Source organism: Tupaia chinensis, unplaced genomic scaffold (assembly GCF_000334495.1).
Source record: "Tupaia chinensis unplaced genomic scaffold, TupChi_1.0 Scaffold000101_1, whole genome shotgun sequence".
Taxonomy (NCBI): Eukaryota; Metazoa; Chordata; class Mammalia; order Scandentia; family Tupaiidae; genus Tupaia; species Tupaia belangeri.
Genome location: NW_006159565.1, coordinates 2,703,356 through 2,721,466, shown reverse-complemented (window position 1 = coordinate 2,721,466; position 18,111 = coordinate 2,703,356). Strand labels below are relative to the sequence as shown.

Here is an 18,111-nt window from a genome sequence, read left to right as displayed (position 1 = left end):
CTGTCTCTCTGGCGAACGCATGTGCCCTATAGCAAAAATCTCTCTAAATAATAATAATAATAATAAATAATAGATAAAATTAAATAATTCTTAAAGAAAAAAAGATTGGCTGGGTTTGGAGGATGAAAGGGAAGAGAGAAACCACTCCTCAATGGGAACTGGTCACAATCCTTTTTCTTTTAATTCTCCAACCTGTCTGGATCCTAGGTGCACACACACCTGGCATGTAAGCCACCAGGTCTGGGACTTGAGTCCTCATTGGCCATGTGGGATCCAGCTTCCTCCATACAATACACGATACTTAGTTGCTATGCCATGGGGAAGACCCAGCCCCTTCTCTCAAGGATCTCAGGAGAGTAGGGAGAATATTCAGGGTCTGCCATAGGGTGATGTGACCTGGAAGATGAGTTGTTGCTGGGTTTCATAGGGCAGCTTGAAGGGAAAGGTGGAGCATTGTGGGACAGGAACCGCAGGGGCAAATGATGGGACACGAGCAGGACTTCCAGGCTGGATTTGTGATAAGAGAGACCAGTGTAGACCTCCAGACATAGGACCTGACATAGTGAGATCTGGAGAGGGGTCAGGAGAGGAATGAGCAGAGCCAGAGGAGCCCAAGAAGTATTAAAATCTGGGGAGAAGCTTGGAAGTTGGTTAGTTCTGGCTGACTGCATGACATGGGACAAGGAGTGGAGGGGTGGGGAATACGGAAGACCAGAGGTGATCACCAGCAACACTGGGAAGTTCTGGTCATCATCCTCATCCTTAGGGGAGAATGAGGGTAGAAAGGATGGGGCCAGGGTGAGAAACTCTGTAAGGAGTCCCAGAAAGGAGCCAGTGCTGGGGAGTGGATTGGGGTCAGAAGTAGAGGCATGGGTGTGCTGTACCACCCGGGGGGAGCGTTCAGGCACCATTAGTTGGGGTGGACCTAGGTGGGTGGGAGTCAGGCAAGGATAGGGTGGGTGTATAATTGTTTGTGGAGACCTAGTGCATCCCGTGTGAGGGAGGCTGTGGCCCTGGCCTGGAGGCATGGAGGAGGACAGTTTGTGGCTCCTCAGGGTAAAGCTGGGAAAGACAATGGGCCCGAAGGTCAGTAAGGACTGGGTCCAGGCCTGAGCTCCCTTTTAGGGAGGCCTGCTTGCAGGGTCATTTGAAAGGCCAGCTTTCCTGGGGCTTTTGTGGAATTAGGACTAGATCATTAAGAATGACTGAGAATGTAGGCTGCTGTCACTGTTTGCCAAAGAGCCCCTCTGCATTCCAGATGCTGAGAGTGGGGCAGGGAGTGAGCTGGGAGTGCTCTCCCTCGGACCCAGCATCTGTGTGGCCCACAGATGAGAAGCGCAGGCCTTTCCCCATGTATTGTTGCCTGGAGTGCCCTGGCTTCCCATTGCTAGTCCTCGTCTCCGGCTCAGCCCCAGTCCTGGTCTAAATCTGCCACCTGCATGCTACCTCTACTCTTCTCTGGCCATAGGCCCTGCCCTCCCCCCTCAGTTTCCACCTGTCTCAAAACCTGCACGATTTGTGCCTCCCTTTGATTCTTCCAGTTCCATGTGTATGTGAGGGTGCCACAGCCAGGTGCGAGCGTGTCGCAGAACATGGTCTTGGAGTTGACAACCCTAACCCTTTTCCTTGTGTTTGCAGCCTGCTCCAGCTGGTGATCTCAGGCCCAGTACAGCAGTCACCCCATACAGCGCTGCCCCCGGGGTTCTACCCTCATATCCACACGCCCCCGCTGGGCTACGGGGCTGTGCCAGCCCACCCCGCTGCCCACCCTGCCCTGCCCACCCACCCTGGGCACACCTTCATCTCAGGTGTGACGTTTCCATTCAGGCCCATCCGCTAGGCCGGTTCCACGTGAGCCGCCAAGCGGCAGTGTGCCTTCTGCGTCTGGGTCAAAGAAGCCTTCTGGAGGAAGGGGTGACCAACCCCACAGAAGAGGACCTTAGGGAGGCAGCGAGTGGCCCCTCCTCACTGGCAAAACCATCTTGGGGTGAAGTCCTGATTCGTCGCATCCAGGTGCCTCCTGCCTCGTCACACTTAAAAATCCAGATTGGATGGATGAAAGGAAACATGTCCAGCCCTCTGGAGAGAGATTACTGCGGGTGTTTTTAAAATATGCCAACTCCGTGGGCCTTTGTTCTCTATGTGTCATTTCAGACACGCTTTCTGAGCCTGTGTGGGGGATGCTGATGGAGGAGCCGCATTTCCAGGTCCCCTGTCTGGCCTCTTTCCTGGTGAACGTGATGTGGCCCTGCTATAAACACAGGCTCTTTCTGCAGCTCTGTGAGCTCAGAGCTGACACGACATGACCACAAGCTTGTGCACAGCACTTGCCATGGGCTCGAGGGACCTGTCAGGATTTCCCTGTCTCCTAGGAAAGGAACTTCTCTGTTTTATTGGGGTATCTAAATTTTCCTTTCATATGTTCAAATAAATTTTTTCTAAACAGTTTTATAGACTTTATGGAATATATTTTAACAACTTAATATGAGCTGCAGGGGTTTTCTCCCTAGACCGTGATGATCATGGTAAGAAGATTGAACACAAATTTGTAGCCACTTCTTTTGACGGGCACACAGCAGACACACTGTCCCTGGCTGGTAGTCTGAGGTCTGTGAGCACATGGAGCCCTGGCAGTCTGGTCTGTTTGCTTTGGGTGCATTCATTCTTTCTGCATGCACAGCAGATAGCCCTGAGGAATTTCTTTTTCTATTACAAGATTGTTTCACATTCTCATTTATTAGTTTTGGGAGAAAGGGAGACCAGTACCCATGTCACTGACTTTCCTTGCCTAAAAGTAAGAAATGAAAGATGGTAACAGCAAACAACTAAGGACCTTGTATTAAAGGACAAGAGTCACTTGTAAGGATGATATTTAACCTTGTGATTTATTTACCCTTCTATTCTTGGATAAAGGCTGTAACCGGAAGAACAGACCAAATGACCTAACAAATACTTCTGTGTGTGTGTGTGTGTATGTGTGTGTGTTTTAAATCTGAAATCAGGGTCAGCCTGTGGACAGCTGGATCCCACATGACCAACTGTGAGCTTCAAGTCCTAGAACCGGCAAGACCCGGCAGCTTGAAAAACATGTCAGGATTTTGGATAAAAGTGTACCCAAAATCCCAAAAGGAGAGAGAGATGAAGAAGGGATTGGAGCATGAGCATGCCCTCTGGGAAGTTGTGAAAAATCTGAAGTTAAAGCTTCTCTCAAGATCAGGAACGTGAGCTAATACAGTGCTATGTAAGGGCTGTTATGGGTTGACGAGGACCACGTGTTCTTCAGGTATGTGAGCCAGGGCCACTGGAGTGTCACCACTGGAACCCACCTGCATAGTGAAGCTTATCAGAAATCTGTTTTCATATTGGTTCCAGGTGTTTCAGGAAAGCAGCTCTGAGTGATCAGGTGGCATAATGGCTATGTGGCTGGACTCCCACATAGTTGACTATGGTTTGAGTCCCAGACCTGGCAGCTTAAACTCCCACTGGGCTTGTGCATGTGTGTGTGCCAAGATCCTAAGAGAAGGGATTGTGGCATGGCTATAACCCTGGAATGGTGATTTCTGGTGATTTCACTCTTGGTGGGTGATTTCTCACTTTCTGTCGCTCAGTCTTTCCAGCGAGCTCATGCACCTTATAGCAAAAATCACTAGATAATATACAAATTTTTTTTTTTTTTTTTGGAGAGATTTTCACTGTAGGGCGCGTGCGCTCGCCAGACAGACAGAGAGAGACATAGAGATAGAAAGCGAGAAATCACCCCCCAGGGGGGATGGTCACGCCGCAATCCCTTCTCCTCCATTCTCCTCTCGGGATCTTGGGCACGCATGCACACGTGCCCGGCGTGAGTTTTAAGCCACCGGGTCCGGGACACGAACTGCGGTCGACTATGTGGGAGCCCAGCGACATAGCCATTACGCTAACTGCTGGTTCCCAATATACAAATATTTTTTAAAAAGAAAAAAAAAAGGAAAGCTCTGGGCCAGCAAGTGGCAGGGTGGTTAAGGCAACTGGATCCCATGTGACTGACTGCACAGTTTGAGTCCCAGACCTAGTGGTTTGAAAAAAGCACTGGGGATGGGGCCAGCAGTTAGCGTAATGGCTATCGCTGGACTCCCACGTAGTCAACCACGGTTTGAGTCCTGGACCCGGTGGCTTAAGCTCATGCCGGGCGCATGTGCGTGTGTGCCCAAGATCCCAAGAGGAGAATAGAGGAGAAGGGATTGTGGCATGGCCATCTCCCACAAGGTGATTTCTCACTTTCTGTCTCTCTGTCTCTTTCTGTCTTTCTCGTGAGTGCATGCACCCTATAGCAAAAAACCTCTCCAAAAAAAAAAAAAAAAAAAAAAACACTGGGTGCATGTGCATACACACCCAAAATTCCAAGAGAAGAGAAGGGATTGTGGTGTGGCTATTTCCCTGGGGTTGGGGGGATGATCTCTCACTTTTTCACCCCCTTCAGTGTGCAAATGTGCCCTATAACAACAACAAAAAGAATAAGGCTCTCCTGTTGCTCTCCTGTTGCTTCCAAGTTCATCAAGAAGGTCTGAGAGCAGTGGGGTTGCAGCACCATCTTGCGAGCTGGCCTCACCATTTATAGGGGCTGAGTGCAACTGTGCTCCCCAGACCCAAGGTTTGGTTTGTGCCAAAACAAAGAAAAAAATGTAGGAACTACAGCCACTGGAGCCACAGCCTGCCTTGGTGATATTCTTAGCAGTATACTAGTAATTAAATCAACCTATTAAACATGTAGATACAGGCAGGCTGTTCACACCTGCACTGGTTGGTTCTTCCCTATTAATAATGAAAGTCAATCCTCCTATTTAGAAATTATCATGTGCCAGGCACTTGCTAAGTATTTTACATATGTTAAACATGAACAGATGAGGGCCAGCAGATGGTGTGGTTAAAGTCACTGGACTCCCACATGGCTCACTGCAGTTCAAGTTCCAAACCTGGCGGCTTGCTTTCCCATTTTCACTCCCTCTCTCTTTCTCTGGTGAGTGTGTGTACCCTGTAGCAAATTTTTAAAATGAATACAAATTCTAGAATGAATGGCTAGATGAGTCAGTTATTTGTGATGTAGAAAACTATTTGTACAGAATGTATAAAGAACTTTAAAAGACCATCTAATTTTTAAAAAATTGGGTAAAGGACATGAACAAAATTAATAGAGAAAATACAAATGGCCAATATACATGAACAGATTCTCTACATAAGTGCTAACCAGGAAAATCTCGGTTATAGTGAGATACCATTTTCTTTCTTTTTTTAGACAGAGAGAGAAAGAGCAAAGGCGAGAAATCACCCCCCCGGGGGGGATGGCCACACCACAATCCCTTCTCCTCCATTCTCCTCTTGGGATCTTGGGCATGCATGCACACGCACCTGGCGTGAGTTTAAGCCACCAGGTTCGGGACTTGAACCATGGTCGGCTACATGGGATTCAGTGACATGGCCATTACGCTAACTGCTGGTCCCCTGAGGTACCATTTTTTTCATTCATACACCAGATTGGCAAACTAGAAAGTGTAGTTACTAGAAACAGTATCGCACCCCACACTGGAGAAATTAAAACATGACCTTGTGCTACAGCAGTTCCAGGTATGAAAGGATGTCTGAGGATGTTTGCTGAAGTATCCTTGGTAAAGAGCACATTTATTGAGAGAGAATTCACGGATCTCATGTATCCAGTTGTCCATTTAAAATGTGTAGTTTGGACCAGCAGGTGTTATGAAGGTTAAGATGGTTGGATCTCACATGGCCGATTCTGTGGTTCATGTCTTAGACCTGGCAGCTTGAAAGTCACACTGTAGGCATGAGTGCCCAAAATCCCAGGAGACGGATGGAGAAAGGATTGTGGCGTGGCCATCCATCCACTTCCCCAAGTGGTGATTTCTCTCTGTCTCTCTGGTGTGCTTATAGAAAAGAAACTAAAATAAAATTCAGTATAGCTTTTAGTATATTCATGTGGTCGTGCAACCATCACCTATTTTTGAACCTTTTGTCATCCCAGATAGAAACCCCATACCCATTAACAGTCACTCTCCCTGCCCCCCAGCACCTGGCAACTACTAATCTGTTGGTTTCTATGGATTTGCCTTTTCTGGACATTTCATATAAATGGAATCACACAATATGTGGCCTTGGGTCTGGCTTACTTCACTTAGTATAATATTTTTGAGGTCCGTCCATGTAGCATGTGTCAGAACTTCATTTTTTTATGGCTGAACAATCCATCATATACACAAGTTTTATTTATTTGTCAGTTGGACAGTTGGGTTGTTTCCAGTTTGGGGTTCTTATGGATATTGATGCAGTGAAAATTTGTGTGGATATTAGTTTTCAATTCCCTTGGGGAAAATATATGTATGTATGTATGTATATATGTATACATATGAAATTGCTTGGTGTAGTGTTTTTTGATAAGGAAAATGTAGAAATAGCTTGAATAACTATCAGTAAAGGACTGGTTAACTGAGTTGTGCACTCAGAAGACATTCAAGACCAGGCAGATAATGTCAGTGAGGGAAGCTACCAGCAGTAGCCCCCTGGAGGGACTGGGTGCTGGGTGCTGTGCTGAACTGGAAAATACAGAACTGACAATTGCCACATTGGCAACTGTCACTCACCTTCTGGCCAAGGTGAGTGTTGCCAGAACTTACGGATTTCAAGAGAAGATAGAATTAGGATTTTGTATGTGTATGTGGGTACATGTACTGTATTTCATTATTATTATATTTTTTTTTGGAGAGGTTTTCACTATAGGGCGCGTGCGCTCACCAGAAAGACAGAGAGAGACATAGAGACAGAAAGCGAGAAATCACCTCCCCAGAGGGGATGGCCACACTGCAATCCCTTCTCCTCCATTCTCCTCTTGGGATCTTGGGCACGCACGCACACACGCCCGGCGTGAGTTTAAGCCACCAGGTCCAGGACGCAAACTGCGGTCAACTACGTAGCCATTACGCTAACTGCTGGTTCCCTGTATTTCATTATTTAAAAACCCTGGACCATCCCCATGGCCTAGTGGTTAAGGGGGCGGGTCCTACATGGTTTGAATTCCAGTCCCAGTGGGTTGAACAATGTGCCAGAAGAGTGTGTGTGCGGTGGAGTCCCGAGATCACTCCCGTGAAGATGGCAGGCGCCATTACAGTGGCCTCGGCAAAGTGGCTTTGGGCAGGAGACCTGCTTGTGCTGAGACGGTAGAGTGAGGGGCTTTTCTGTGAGATTTCCTCACAGTTTGGTCCTACCTCGCAGACAGCGGGAAAGAGACCACTTCACTACAGAGGCTGTGACTCAAGGTCTCTGGACAAAGCGGGCTTTGTGCTTCGTGTGTCGCATGTAGTACCCAGACTGTGGTGACGAGGGCACCATGCTCAGACTTCTGAGAGGAGCCATGAACTTCTTCTGAAGAAGAGTGGACTCCACCCAGGAGCAGCAGGTAGAGTTCCCTAAAGGTGATAGCCATTTGAAAACTAAAAAGGGAGTGGTGACAAGTTTCTATGGTGATTATGGCTTGATTAATGGGTCAATCTACTTCAATTATCATGTTGTGACTGCCCGTGCGCCAGTGAAAGTTGGACAGAAAGTTGCAGTACTTGTGGAAGAAGACCCAGTTACTCGTAGATGCAAAGCAATCAAAGTGGATATTCTCTGTGATGATACTGACGACTCTGGACCATCAGAACTTGAAACCAGAATTCTGCTTGTGTTACCTTTGTAAGCACAGAAGCTGTCCACATTAGTAAGAAAACTTGCTTCTCCCTTGATATTGTTTCTGAAGGTTTTACACCTTTTAAGGGTGACTGGCTGGCAGTTGAGTACTCTCTCCTGCCAGGCACATCCAACATCGTGGCACACTCGGTGAAGCCCACGACGTGTAGACATGTGGAGAAGGTCTGCGTCACCAACCTATATGGAAGAAATGGGGTGATAGATAATGAAATTTTCTTCACCAAGGATTCGCTGAATATTCCTGATGGATACACTCCCCAGATGGGTGACCTTGTCAATGTGGTCATGGTGGAGAGTGTTCAGTTTTGCTGTTTGGAGAGCAATTTCTATTATCCCAGTGTAATTGCTGTAATAAGTAACATGTTTCATTCCCTGTTTCTGTTTCCTTCTATGGGCAGTAAAGGGACTAGTTGAATTAGAAAACTTTGCTTAATAAGCCAAAGTAATATTTTAGGTAAGTTTATATAAATTAAATTAACATACTGAGTAGTTCACTTGGGACCATGAGCCCACTTTAGGGATGTGTCTTATTAATGAAAAGCATACTAAAGCTGGCTAGTTATTCTAGAAAAGGATTCCTAAAGTTTAAACGCCTTGTTATTCATAGCTAGGAGTGGATTTTGTGGTAGCAGAGGCCCTCAAGTAACCATCAGAGACAAAGCATTTTGCTTGAAAGGCAACAGGGCCAGCATGTCAATAGACATGATTGAAAGTTAGAATTTGCCTTCAACTTTGAATTCCTGTTTTGCTATCTATTGTAGCTTTACTTATTCCCATAGTATTCTTAATCTCTTATAGTTCTCTGCTTAGCCACCCTAAGATGTAAACTTCACAATGGCAGGGTGGTATTTAGTCTTTTTGTTTCTCATTAAGGTATCACCAAGCAATTAAAATAGTACCTGATGGGTCCAGCAGGTGGCATGGTGGTTAATGTGGCTGGATTCCCACATGACTAACTGTGGTTTGAGTCCTGACCCAGTGACTTAAACACCCAGAGTGCATGTGCCCAAAATTCCTAGAGAAGAGTGGAAGAGAAGGGATTGTGGCATGGTCATACCCCCTGGGTAGTGATTTCTCACTTTCCCTCTCTCTGTCTTTCTTCTCTCTAGGGAGCACATATACCCTATGGCAAAAATCTGAAGAAAAAAAAAAGAAAAAAAATAGTTAATTTTTTAACAGGAAATTTTTTAAAGAATTATTTATTTATTAATTATTGAGGAGGATTATTGTTACCTGTTTCTGTTTCCTTCTATGGGCAGTAAAGGGACTAGTTGAATTAGAAAACTTTGCTTAATAAGCCAAAGTAATATTTTAGGTAAGTTTATATAAATTAAATTAACATACTGAGTAGTTCACTTGGGACCATGAGCCCACTTTAGGGATGTGTCTTATTAATGAAAAGCATACTAAAGCTGGCTAGTTATTCTAGAAAAGGATTCCTAAAGTTTAAACGCCTTGTTATTCATAGCTAGGAGTGGATTTTGTGGTAGCAGAGGCCCTCAAGTAACCATCAGAGACAAAGCATTTTGCTTGAAAGGCAACAGGGCCAGCATGTCAATAGACATGATTGAAAGTTAGAATTTGCCTTCAACTTTGAATTCCTGTTTTGCTATCTATTGTAGCTTTACTTATTCCCATAGTATTCTTAATCTCTTATAGTTCTCTGCTTAGCCACCCTAAGATGTAAACTTCACAATGGCAGGGTGGTATTTAGTCTTTTTGTTTCTCATTAAGGTATCACCAAGCAATTAAAATAGTACCTGATGGGTCCAGCAGGTGGCATGGTGGTTAATGTGCTGGACTCCCATGTGGCCGAAAAAGTACCTGGAGTAACCTGGCTTTGTTAAATGTTGCTAAATTCAATAAATGATTGATCTTACCAGAAAAAAAAAAAAAGTGTGTGTGTGCATAACCAAGATCCCAACCTGATGGAAAATGGGGTGCAGTGTGACCATGCCCCCTTGGGAGGGTGCTTTGTCTCTGCCAAGTGCATACATCCTCTGGCAATCAGAGAAAACAAAATTTAAATTAAAGAACCTCACATTTGGAAACTATGGTGTTGGGAGTCAGGATTGTGGTGGAAGGTGAGTAATATTTGTAATACCAGGATTTGTTGTTCAGTAAAAAGAAAACTAGCACACACAGAAGTGTTTGTAGTATGCTATCTTTTGTATAAGAAAGGGTGTTGGGTAAGCATAAATAAAAATGACAAAAGGATAAAGAAAAAAATTAATCAAACTAGTAGCCTATGAGAACAGGGAAGGAGCAGGTCAAAGGAACTGGAATGGAAACATGACTGCTGACTGTAACCTGGTTTTGCAATTTCGACTTTGGAACTATTCATATAATTAACTCAGACACAAAAAGCAAACGAAAGAAATTGAGTTGGTATCCCAATTGCTAGCATAACCACACAGGAAAATTTTCAGTTCTTGTAAATTATAATAATTTGGTGGTATCTATGCCTTCTCCAACTTATAAGTGATGTTTAACATCACTAAGACTTTTTAAAAGAACAAATTAAGGTACCAGGAGTTGCATAACAGTTACATCATTGGACTTGCACATAATCGACCATAGTTGGAATCTTGGACCCAGCATCTTAAAACTTACGTGTGTTCCCAAGATACCGAGAGGAGAATGGAGGAGGGAGGATTGTGGTGTGACTGTTCCCCCGTGGTGGGGGGGTGGTGATTTCTTGCTTTCTGTCTCTTTGTCTCTCTCTGTCTCTCTGGTGAGCACATGCACTCTATAGCAAAAATCTCTCAAAAAAAAAACAAAAACAAAGTAAACCAATAAGATCAACATGGCTAACAGAAACAGATTGGTGGGCATATGCAGAGAGAGCTGCAGGCACCTCTTTATGACACCCACTCCCATGAGAACTAACCCCTTCTAACTCGGGGAGAGCTAGAATTCAGTCTCTCACAGGCAGCATTAATTCAGTCATGAGGCCAGTGCCTCCATGATTCAGTTACCGATCACCATGCACTAGGACCACATTCCAAAACACAAACCTTTGAGGGGCAAACCATTATCTAAACTGTAACAGGGAAGTGTGAGGTTCACAACTCTAGACTTGGCTATCATTGCACTTCTTGTTCATAGAGAATAGTGCTTTCCTGTATAAGCTTGGTTTAGTTGGGTGTTTCTGAAATCTGAGTCCAAAAATATCCTTAGTTTAGTAGAGTGGTGGGAACACAGGCACTCATTCTTGGCTGGTGATGACATGAACTGGCATGACTTCACCAGGGGGTCATTAGGCAGTATCTATCAGAATTTAAAATATGTGTAGCCTTTGACCAGCAATTCTACTGCTAGGGGTACCTGTCATAGAAAACTTGCATAGTTAAGTTTTATACACAAATATGTTTGCAATACAGGTTGAATATCCCTTATCTGAAATGCTTGAGACCAGAAGTGTTTTGGATTTTGGATTTGGGGGGATTTTGGAATACTTGCATATATATAATGAGGTGTCTTGGGGATGGGATCTAAGTCTAAAATAAAATTCATTTGTGTTTTATTTACCACTTACAGACAGCCTGAAGGTAATTTTAGTCACTATTTTGTACTGCAGATATTTAACTGTGGTCCATCACATGAGCTCAGGTGTGAATATTTCCACATGTGTCATCATTTTGGTGCTCCATACATTCTGAATTTTGGAGCATTTCAGATTTTGAAATTAAGGATAATCAACGTGTAGCAGGAAAAAAAAAAAAACAGAAATAATGCCTAGATATTCATTAGTAGGAGCCTGTTTAAATAAAATAAATGTCCTCTGGTGAATTAAAAAATAATAGTAATAATAATTAAATTAAATAATTCTTCTTTAAAGAATTATTTCATTTTAACTTTATTTATTTATTTTAATTTGACCAGAGGAGGACAGAGAGAGAGAGAGAGAGAGAGAGAGAGTAAACAAGCCTCCAGGTTCAGAACTTTAACCACGGTCAGCCATGTGGGAGTCCAGCGGCCTTAACCACCATCCAACTGCCGGCTCCAATAAATAATTTTTTTGAATGCTATATTTTCTTTAATTAAGTATGAAGACCTCTCCAACATAAAATCTAGAGATCATTTCACCCGCTGCTCTGTTTAGCTGCCAGTCTCTTGTCTCTCTCTTCGGCAATGGTGAGGCGGATACCTTTTCCTCGAGGAAGAGAAATCCATGGTTTGTTGCCTTTGCCAATAACAAAAATGTTGGAGAGCCGAGTGACAAAGCTGTTGCTCTTGGCATCATTGACATGAACAACATCAAAAGAGCCAGGATGTCTCTCTCTGTTGGTGATCACACCAATTCTTCCCAAGTTAGCACCTCCTGTCACCATACACAGGTTACCAGTGTCGAACTTGATGAAATCAGTAATCTTGCCAGTCTCCAAATCAGTCTGAATGGTGTCGTTCACCTTGATGAGAGGATCCGGGTAGCCATGGTACAAGCATCAAGAGTCACCAAATGAGGGATTCCTTTTGTGCCCACGAAGATTTTCCTCACTCTGCACAACTTGAACTTGGCCTCCTCAGGTGTAATACGATGGACAGCAAAGCGACCTTGGGCGTCATAGATCAGAAGGAAATTCTCAAATTCTCTCCCGTCTTGTCAATGCTGATGACATCCATAAAACGAGCAGGGTAGGGTATGTCAGTACGGACTTTGCCATCGATCTTAATGAACCGCTGCAAGCAGATCTTCTTTACCTCATCTCCTGTTAAAGCATACTTAAGTCTGTTCCTTAGGAAAATGATGAGAGGAAGACATTCCCTCAGCTTGTCGGGGACAGTGGAAGGACGAGGGGCAAACACACTGGTCAGTTTATCTAGCATCCAATGCTTTGGAGCTGCAGCCTGCTTCAGATGCTTCTTAGGGCCACCAGCCATGGCTACACCAGGAACGGAAAGAGCCCAATAAATAATTCTTTAAAAACAAAAACAAAAACAAAGCAAGTTGCGTGGAGCCAGCTAGTGGCATGATGGTTCTGGAGGCTGGATCCCACATGACCAACTGTGTGGTTGGAATTTCAGAACTAGCAGCTTGAGAGATATGGAGATATGCCAGGCACATGTGGCCCATGCCAGAATCCTAAGAGGAGAATGGAGTGGGAATTGTGGCATAGTCATGCCTTCTGGGAGGTGCTTCTTCCTTTCTCCTCACTTTTCTCTCTCTTTGGCAAGTGCCTGTGACCTCTAGCAAAGAAGAAAAAAAATAGTCAAAATAAATAAAAAGCAAGTTTGGGCCTACCCTGAAGCCAAGTAGTTAAGGGAGCAAACTTCCACATTGCACATGCCTGCAATTCCAACTGGGCCCATGTGCATGCGTGCCCAAAATCCCAACAGGATGGAGAAATGGAGTAGAAGGGATTGCAGTATGACCATGCCCCATTGAGGGGAAGTTTGTCTATGTCTTGCTGGCAAACACATGCAGCCTCTGGCAATTAAAATAAATAAATAAAAATAAAAAGCAAGTTGTTGCAAGTCAATATGTATATCATGGTCTCACTTATGTAAAGAGATCATAAATAAAAATGATATATTTTAGTTATAAAGGCCCTCTGTTGTTTTGTCTGCCCAAAATCCAGCTTCTCTTTCCTTCTGCTGAGAACATCCTGATGTTATCCCTGAGGTTCTGACATTAGTGGGGATACATGACCCAATCTGAGTGAATGAAACCCCGATTCCACTGTTTCTGATGAGAAATTCACAGTCACTTAAATTGTTATCTCCATATTTGTAATATGACATTTTTATTTCTTTAGCCGCTAGGTAGCATTGGACACATCTTCCATACTGCAAAGAAACACCTTTCCTCTTTTGCTGGATCTGCCCCTTCTCTGATCCCTCATGGGCTGTTTCCTATTGCAATACTTAAAATGTGCAGTAAGGATCCTCTGAAATCAAGTTTTCTCCCTATGAGTATTTCTCCTGTCCATACCTGAGCACCAGACTCAATAGCCAAGTTTTTCTTCCTATTTTTCCCTCTATTTTTTTTTTAATGGCCGATTTCTCTTTTATTCTAAAGGTGCTTAAATAAGAACAAAACAGAAATAAACACAGAGATGCCTCAGTGAGTTAGTCACAAGGTTGCTCTGGGTCTGTGTTCTTCCCCCTTTGCTTGGAGAGCTCTTTGACCATTTCCATCTCTGCAGGAGGGAGCTTGGGGGCTAGCCTCACAGTGTCAGTCAAGTTCCTCATCAAATGAGAAGGGCTAAACTTAATCTCCAAGAGTCTCTTCTTGCTTGTTCCTTTTACAGTGGGTTTTTGCTTCACTTCAGGGCCGAGAGACTGGGCCACCGGAAGAATACAAGAAGGAATGAAGGTGCTTCCTTCCTCCTCCACTTTTCCTGAAAGCAGCAAATCCTTGCTTATTTGGGGCTTAATCTCTTCACTGAGTCCATATCCAAATCTTCTAAGTCTAGGAAATTGTCTACCTTCACCTTTCCTGCCCAATTCAGGACCTGCCAACTTTTTGCCCTTCATCTATCATTATCTGTTCTTCTGAACATTTTTTTTTTAATTTTTTTTTTTTTGGAGAGATTTTCACTGTAGGGCGCGTGCGCTTGCTTCCTTCCTCCTCCACTTTTCCTGAAAGCAGTAAATCCTTGCTTATTTGGGGCTTAATCTCTTCACTGAGTCCATATCCAAATCTTCTAAGTCTAGGAAATTGTCTATCTTCACCTTTCCTGCCCAATTCAGGACCTGCCAACTTTTTGCCCTTCATCTATCATTATCTGTTCTTCTGAACATTTGATGAAGTATGAAGAAAGATGGTTTTCTTTCTTTTTTTTTTAAGAATTCTTTTATTTCTATTTATTTATTTACTTACTTATTTAAATTTTACCAGAGAGGGACAGAATGAGAGAGAAAGAGAAAATGAGAAAGCGAGCTGCCAAGTCTAGGACTGCAACCACAGTCAGTCATGTGGAAGTCCAGAGCCCTTAACCACCACACCACCTGCTGGTATGAAGAATTTCTAAGATGGTAGTCATTTGGTTTGTTTCAAAGAGTACATTTTACAGAGGTTAATATGCTTTTGGCAAAATTAGTTCTAAGTGGTCCCCTACTGGTCACATCCTCTTTAGAAAGATGAATAAAAGTGCTCAGAAATTCTTCATATGTTTGCTCATGACAATTAACAAACTTATCCAGGACTTCTTTGATTATTCAATCTTCATCCATCATCTCCAATCATGGCATCTGTGCAGACATTACTATTTACAAGGCCACTTTATCATAGCTACACATCCATTCCCCTCTCATTTTTTTTAATCTTTTTTTTTTAGAGGTTTTTGCTATAGTGCACATGCACTTGCCAGGCAGACAGAGAGAGACAGACAGAAAGCAAGAAATCACCCCCCAGGGGGGATGGCCACACTGCAGTCCCTTCTCCTCCATTGTCTTCTCGGGATCTTGGGCATGCACGCACATGCGCCCAGCGTGAGTTTTAAGCCACCAGGTCTGGGACGTGAACCGTGGTCGACTACATGGGAGTCCAGGGACATAGCCATTATGCTAACTGCTGGTCCCAACCCCTCTAATATTTTTAAGAAGATTTTTTTCTCTCATGAGTCAGAGAGACACAGAAATAGAGGGAGAGACAAAGAGATAGTACCCCCAACAAACTGTTCACATCATGTGATGATCTCCTAGCTTCAATCAGTCCCTATGTGCCTGGTGTGTTTAGGAAGGTCACAAGATATGAACCTAGACCTTTCTAAATGGGTTAGCCTTGCAGAGGGTTGCGTTACTACAAGGGCCCCCATTTGTCCCTTTTATTTTTATCAGGATAATATATATACCTAGTCAGATGAGTCAAGTAGTTCTAAAAGGCTCTTAGCAACAACCCATATACCGCCCCCCCTTGTCTCTGTGTCTACCTCCTTTATATCTGGTATCTGTTGCCATGTTTTTAAATAGCATGCTTATAATGCTAGTGCTTGATTTTTCCCCCCTCATTTCAGATGGTATCTGTTGACTGCCAGTTCAGAAACTGAAGATTTAACTCTTGAAACCATGCACTTTCCCTCTCATCTTGCTGTTACATTAAAGAATTTGGTCTTTGTCCTGGGCTCCTGGGATAGAGCTTCTACACCCCTGGAATTTTCCATGACAGAATGTCTTTGTTAGTCTTCATAGGCTCCTCCCATTTATGCTAGTGAGATGACTCATGGTAGGCCCCTAAATAGCTTCAGAATGGGACTGGTCAGACCAGAAAGACCATCCAAGTGCTTGGGATTGGGGTGCTGGGCCACCTGATGCCAGCCTGGCCAATGGGGATGGAGCGAGGCTGGACATTGAATTTATTCACATGATCAATGATTCTATCAGTCATGCCTAGGTAATGAATCCCCAATAATCACTCTGGAGACCAAGTCTGGGGAGAGCTTCCTGGTTAGTGATAAACACCCAGGTGCTACTAGGGTGATGCATACCAATTCTATGAGATGAGAGGTCAAACAAGATAAGGGATTTAGTGACTTGGGAAGTCACCAGTGAGATTAAGGTGAACTGTCTTGGTGGAGTGATGGGACAGAAGCCAGGTTGGAGAGAGGAAGGAAGTATGGGCAGATGAAGACAAAAGGAAGTTTGAAAGGAGAGAGAAATGGGATAGCATGTTTATTTTTTTATTTTAAGAATTATTTATTTAATTTTTATTCATTTATTCATTTATTTTTAATTTGACCAGAGAGAGACACAGAGAGAGAGGGTGAGAAAGCAAGCCACCAGGTCCAGGGCTCAAAACATGGTCGGCCATGTGGGAGTGTCCAGCACCTTAACAACTACACCACCTGCTGGTCCCGGGTTGCATGATTTTAAGATGGGCGAGCTCCAAGGATGTGGAGATGGAGAACAGCCCAAGAGATCTCAGGGTGTGAGATCTTTCAGGAGGTAGAAGTAGGAAGAGATGGCTCTGCTCCTGGGCCCTCCCAGGGAAGGGGAGGGTGTACATGTGCGCTTTGCCTTTATTCCCCTGGCTAGCAGACTGCTGCTTCCACTTCACAGATGGAAGGTAACAAGTCGCCTCAAGCTACCTGGGACCACAGGTTACTCTGCCTCCGAACCCAGACACTTGTTGCTTCTCTTGTTCCCGCCATGGTCAGAAGGGCCCTCCACCCTCCAGAGCTCCTGGTCTTTAGTGAAACCACCCAAGTCCAGGCTTTTTGTGGAAAGGCTGGAGGAAGTCCCAAACTCTGGTTTGTGGGGCCAGGAAGAAACCCAAAAATGGCATGGGAGGGGAGCACTTGTGCAACAGAAGTGAGCAATGAGAGAGGAAAGAGGAAAGACTGTGACCCCCAGAGGGCTCTTGTCTCCCTCCAGTAGGTCTTCCTTCTCCATCCCAGGAGCAGCTCTCCATGGCCGGATCTTTGAGTCTTTCTTTTTCTTTTTTTCCCTAGAGGGTGTATGCACAGAGAGGAAGAAAAGAAAGCACCTCCCCATGGGGAAAGGTCACACTGCAATCTGTTTTCCATCTTTCTCTTCTTTCTGGAGTTGGCACGCATGCACATGCACCCAGCACGTTTCTCAAACTGCTGGATCTGGGACTGCAATTACATGTGGGATCTAGCTGCCTTAGCCAATACGCCACCAGACCAACTCAATGGCTAAGTTTTTCAAAATTTGAGCATCTTAGTTTTAATGTGACTTCTCCAGACTAGTGAAGTCTGTATTCCCAGGACAGTAAAGCAAACTGGCGGGATATTGAAATGGCCAGAAAAAATCCAAGACCCCTGGCTCAGACAGAGAGCAGATTGGCATGTCTGGAAAGAGAAGTCACTGCTGGAGAGAGGGTCCTGGAGGAGGCAAGGAGGTGGGAGGGACTGATCACTAGGCCTGTGGCCAGAGGAAGGGGGGCAGCGGGCAGAGGGACAAGCTCCGCTCCGCCAGTTCTCCAGGGGAGCCCGAGGAGCCCATTTCATCCATTCCGGTCACAGCCCACTGACCAGGTTGGCATGCCTCCTGTCCAGCTGCCCTCACAAACCCAGGAGTCCAGAAGGAGAGGTCCAAGGTTGGCCTCTACAGGGCCCACTCCCCTGGGGTGAGACCTCCCGATTAACTGAATGTCATCTAATTAAGCACTAATTAGCCATAATTTGTACCTCGGCCGAGGCACCCTGGGGCTATGCCTGCCTTTCAGGGGGTGGCTGGATCTGGCTGGGATCTCCTTCACACATACCCGTGCGGCGACAGTCGCCAACCGTGGCGCGCGGACACGCGCACCAGGGATGCGGCACAGCGCGCGCTGCGCTCGGCACCGGACAGCCCGGGACGCACGCAGGGCCCCCGCATCCTGTCCCCCGCCCGGGTGAGTGGCCGGGCCGGGAAGGGTTAAGCCCACCGAGCTGGCGGCTGCCTAGAGCGGCGGCGGCAACGGCGGCG

General features: G+C 45.0%; 1 protein-coding gene and 2 pseudogenes across 1 annotated transcript in view; 1 reads left to right on the top strand and 2 right to left on the bottom strand.

Annotated features, from left to right (window-relative positions):
- Positions 1–2,449, top strand: part of INTS15 (integrator complex subunit 15) — a 17,083-nt gene extending 14,634 nt beyond the window's left edge. The window contains exon 6 of the mRNA XM_006143626.1: positions 1,639–2,449. Within this exon, the coding sequence (XP_006143688.1) occupies positions 1,639–1,840 (202 nt within the window). The 3' untranslated portion in view covers positions 1,841–2,449. The remainder of the gene's footprint in view (positions 1–1,638) is intronic.
- A 9,294-nt stretch (positions 2,450–11,743) lies between these two features.
- LOC102486257 (40S ribosomal protein S4, X isoform-like) lies at positions 11,744–12,630 on the bottom strand (annotated as a pseudogene).
- A 1,176-nt stretch (positions 12,631–13,806) lies between these two features.
- LOC102485828 (uncharacterized protein C11orf74 homolog) lies at positions 13,807–14,943 on the bottom strand (annotated as a pseudogene).
- Positions 14,944–18,111: the final 3,168 nt, after the last annotated feature.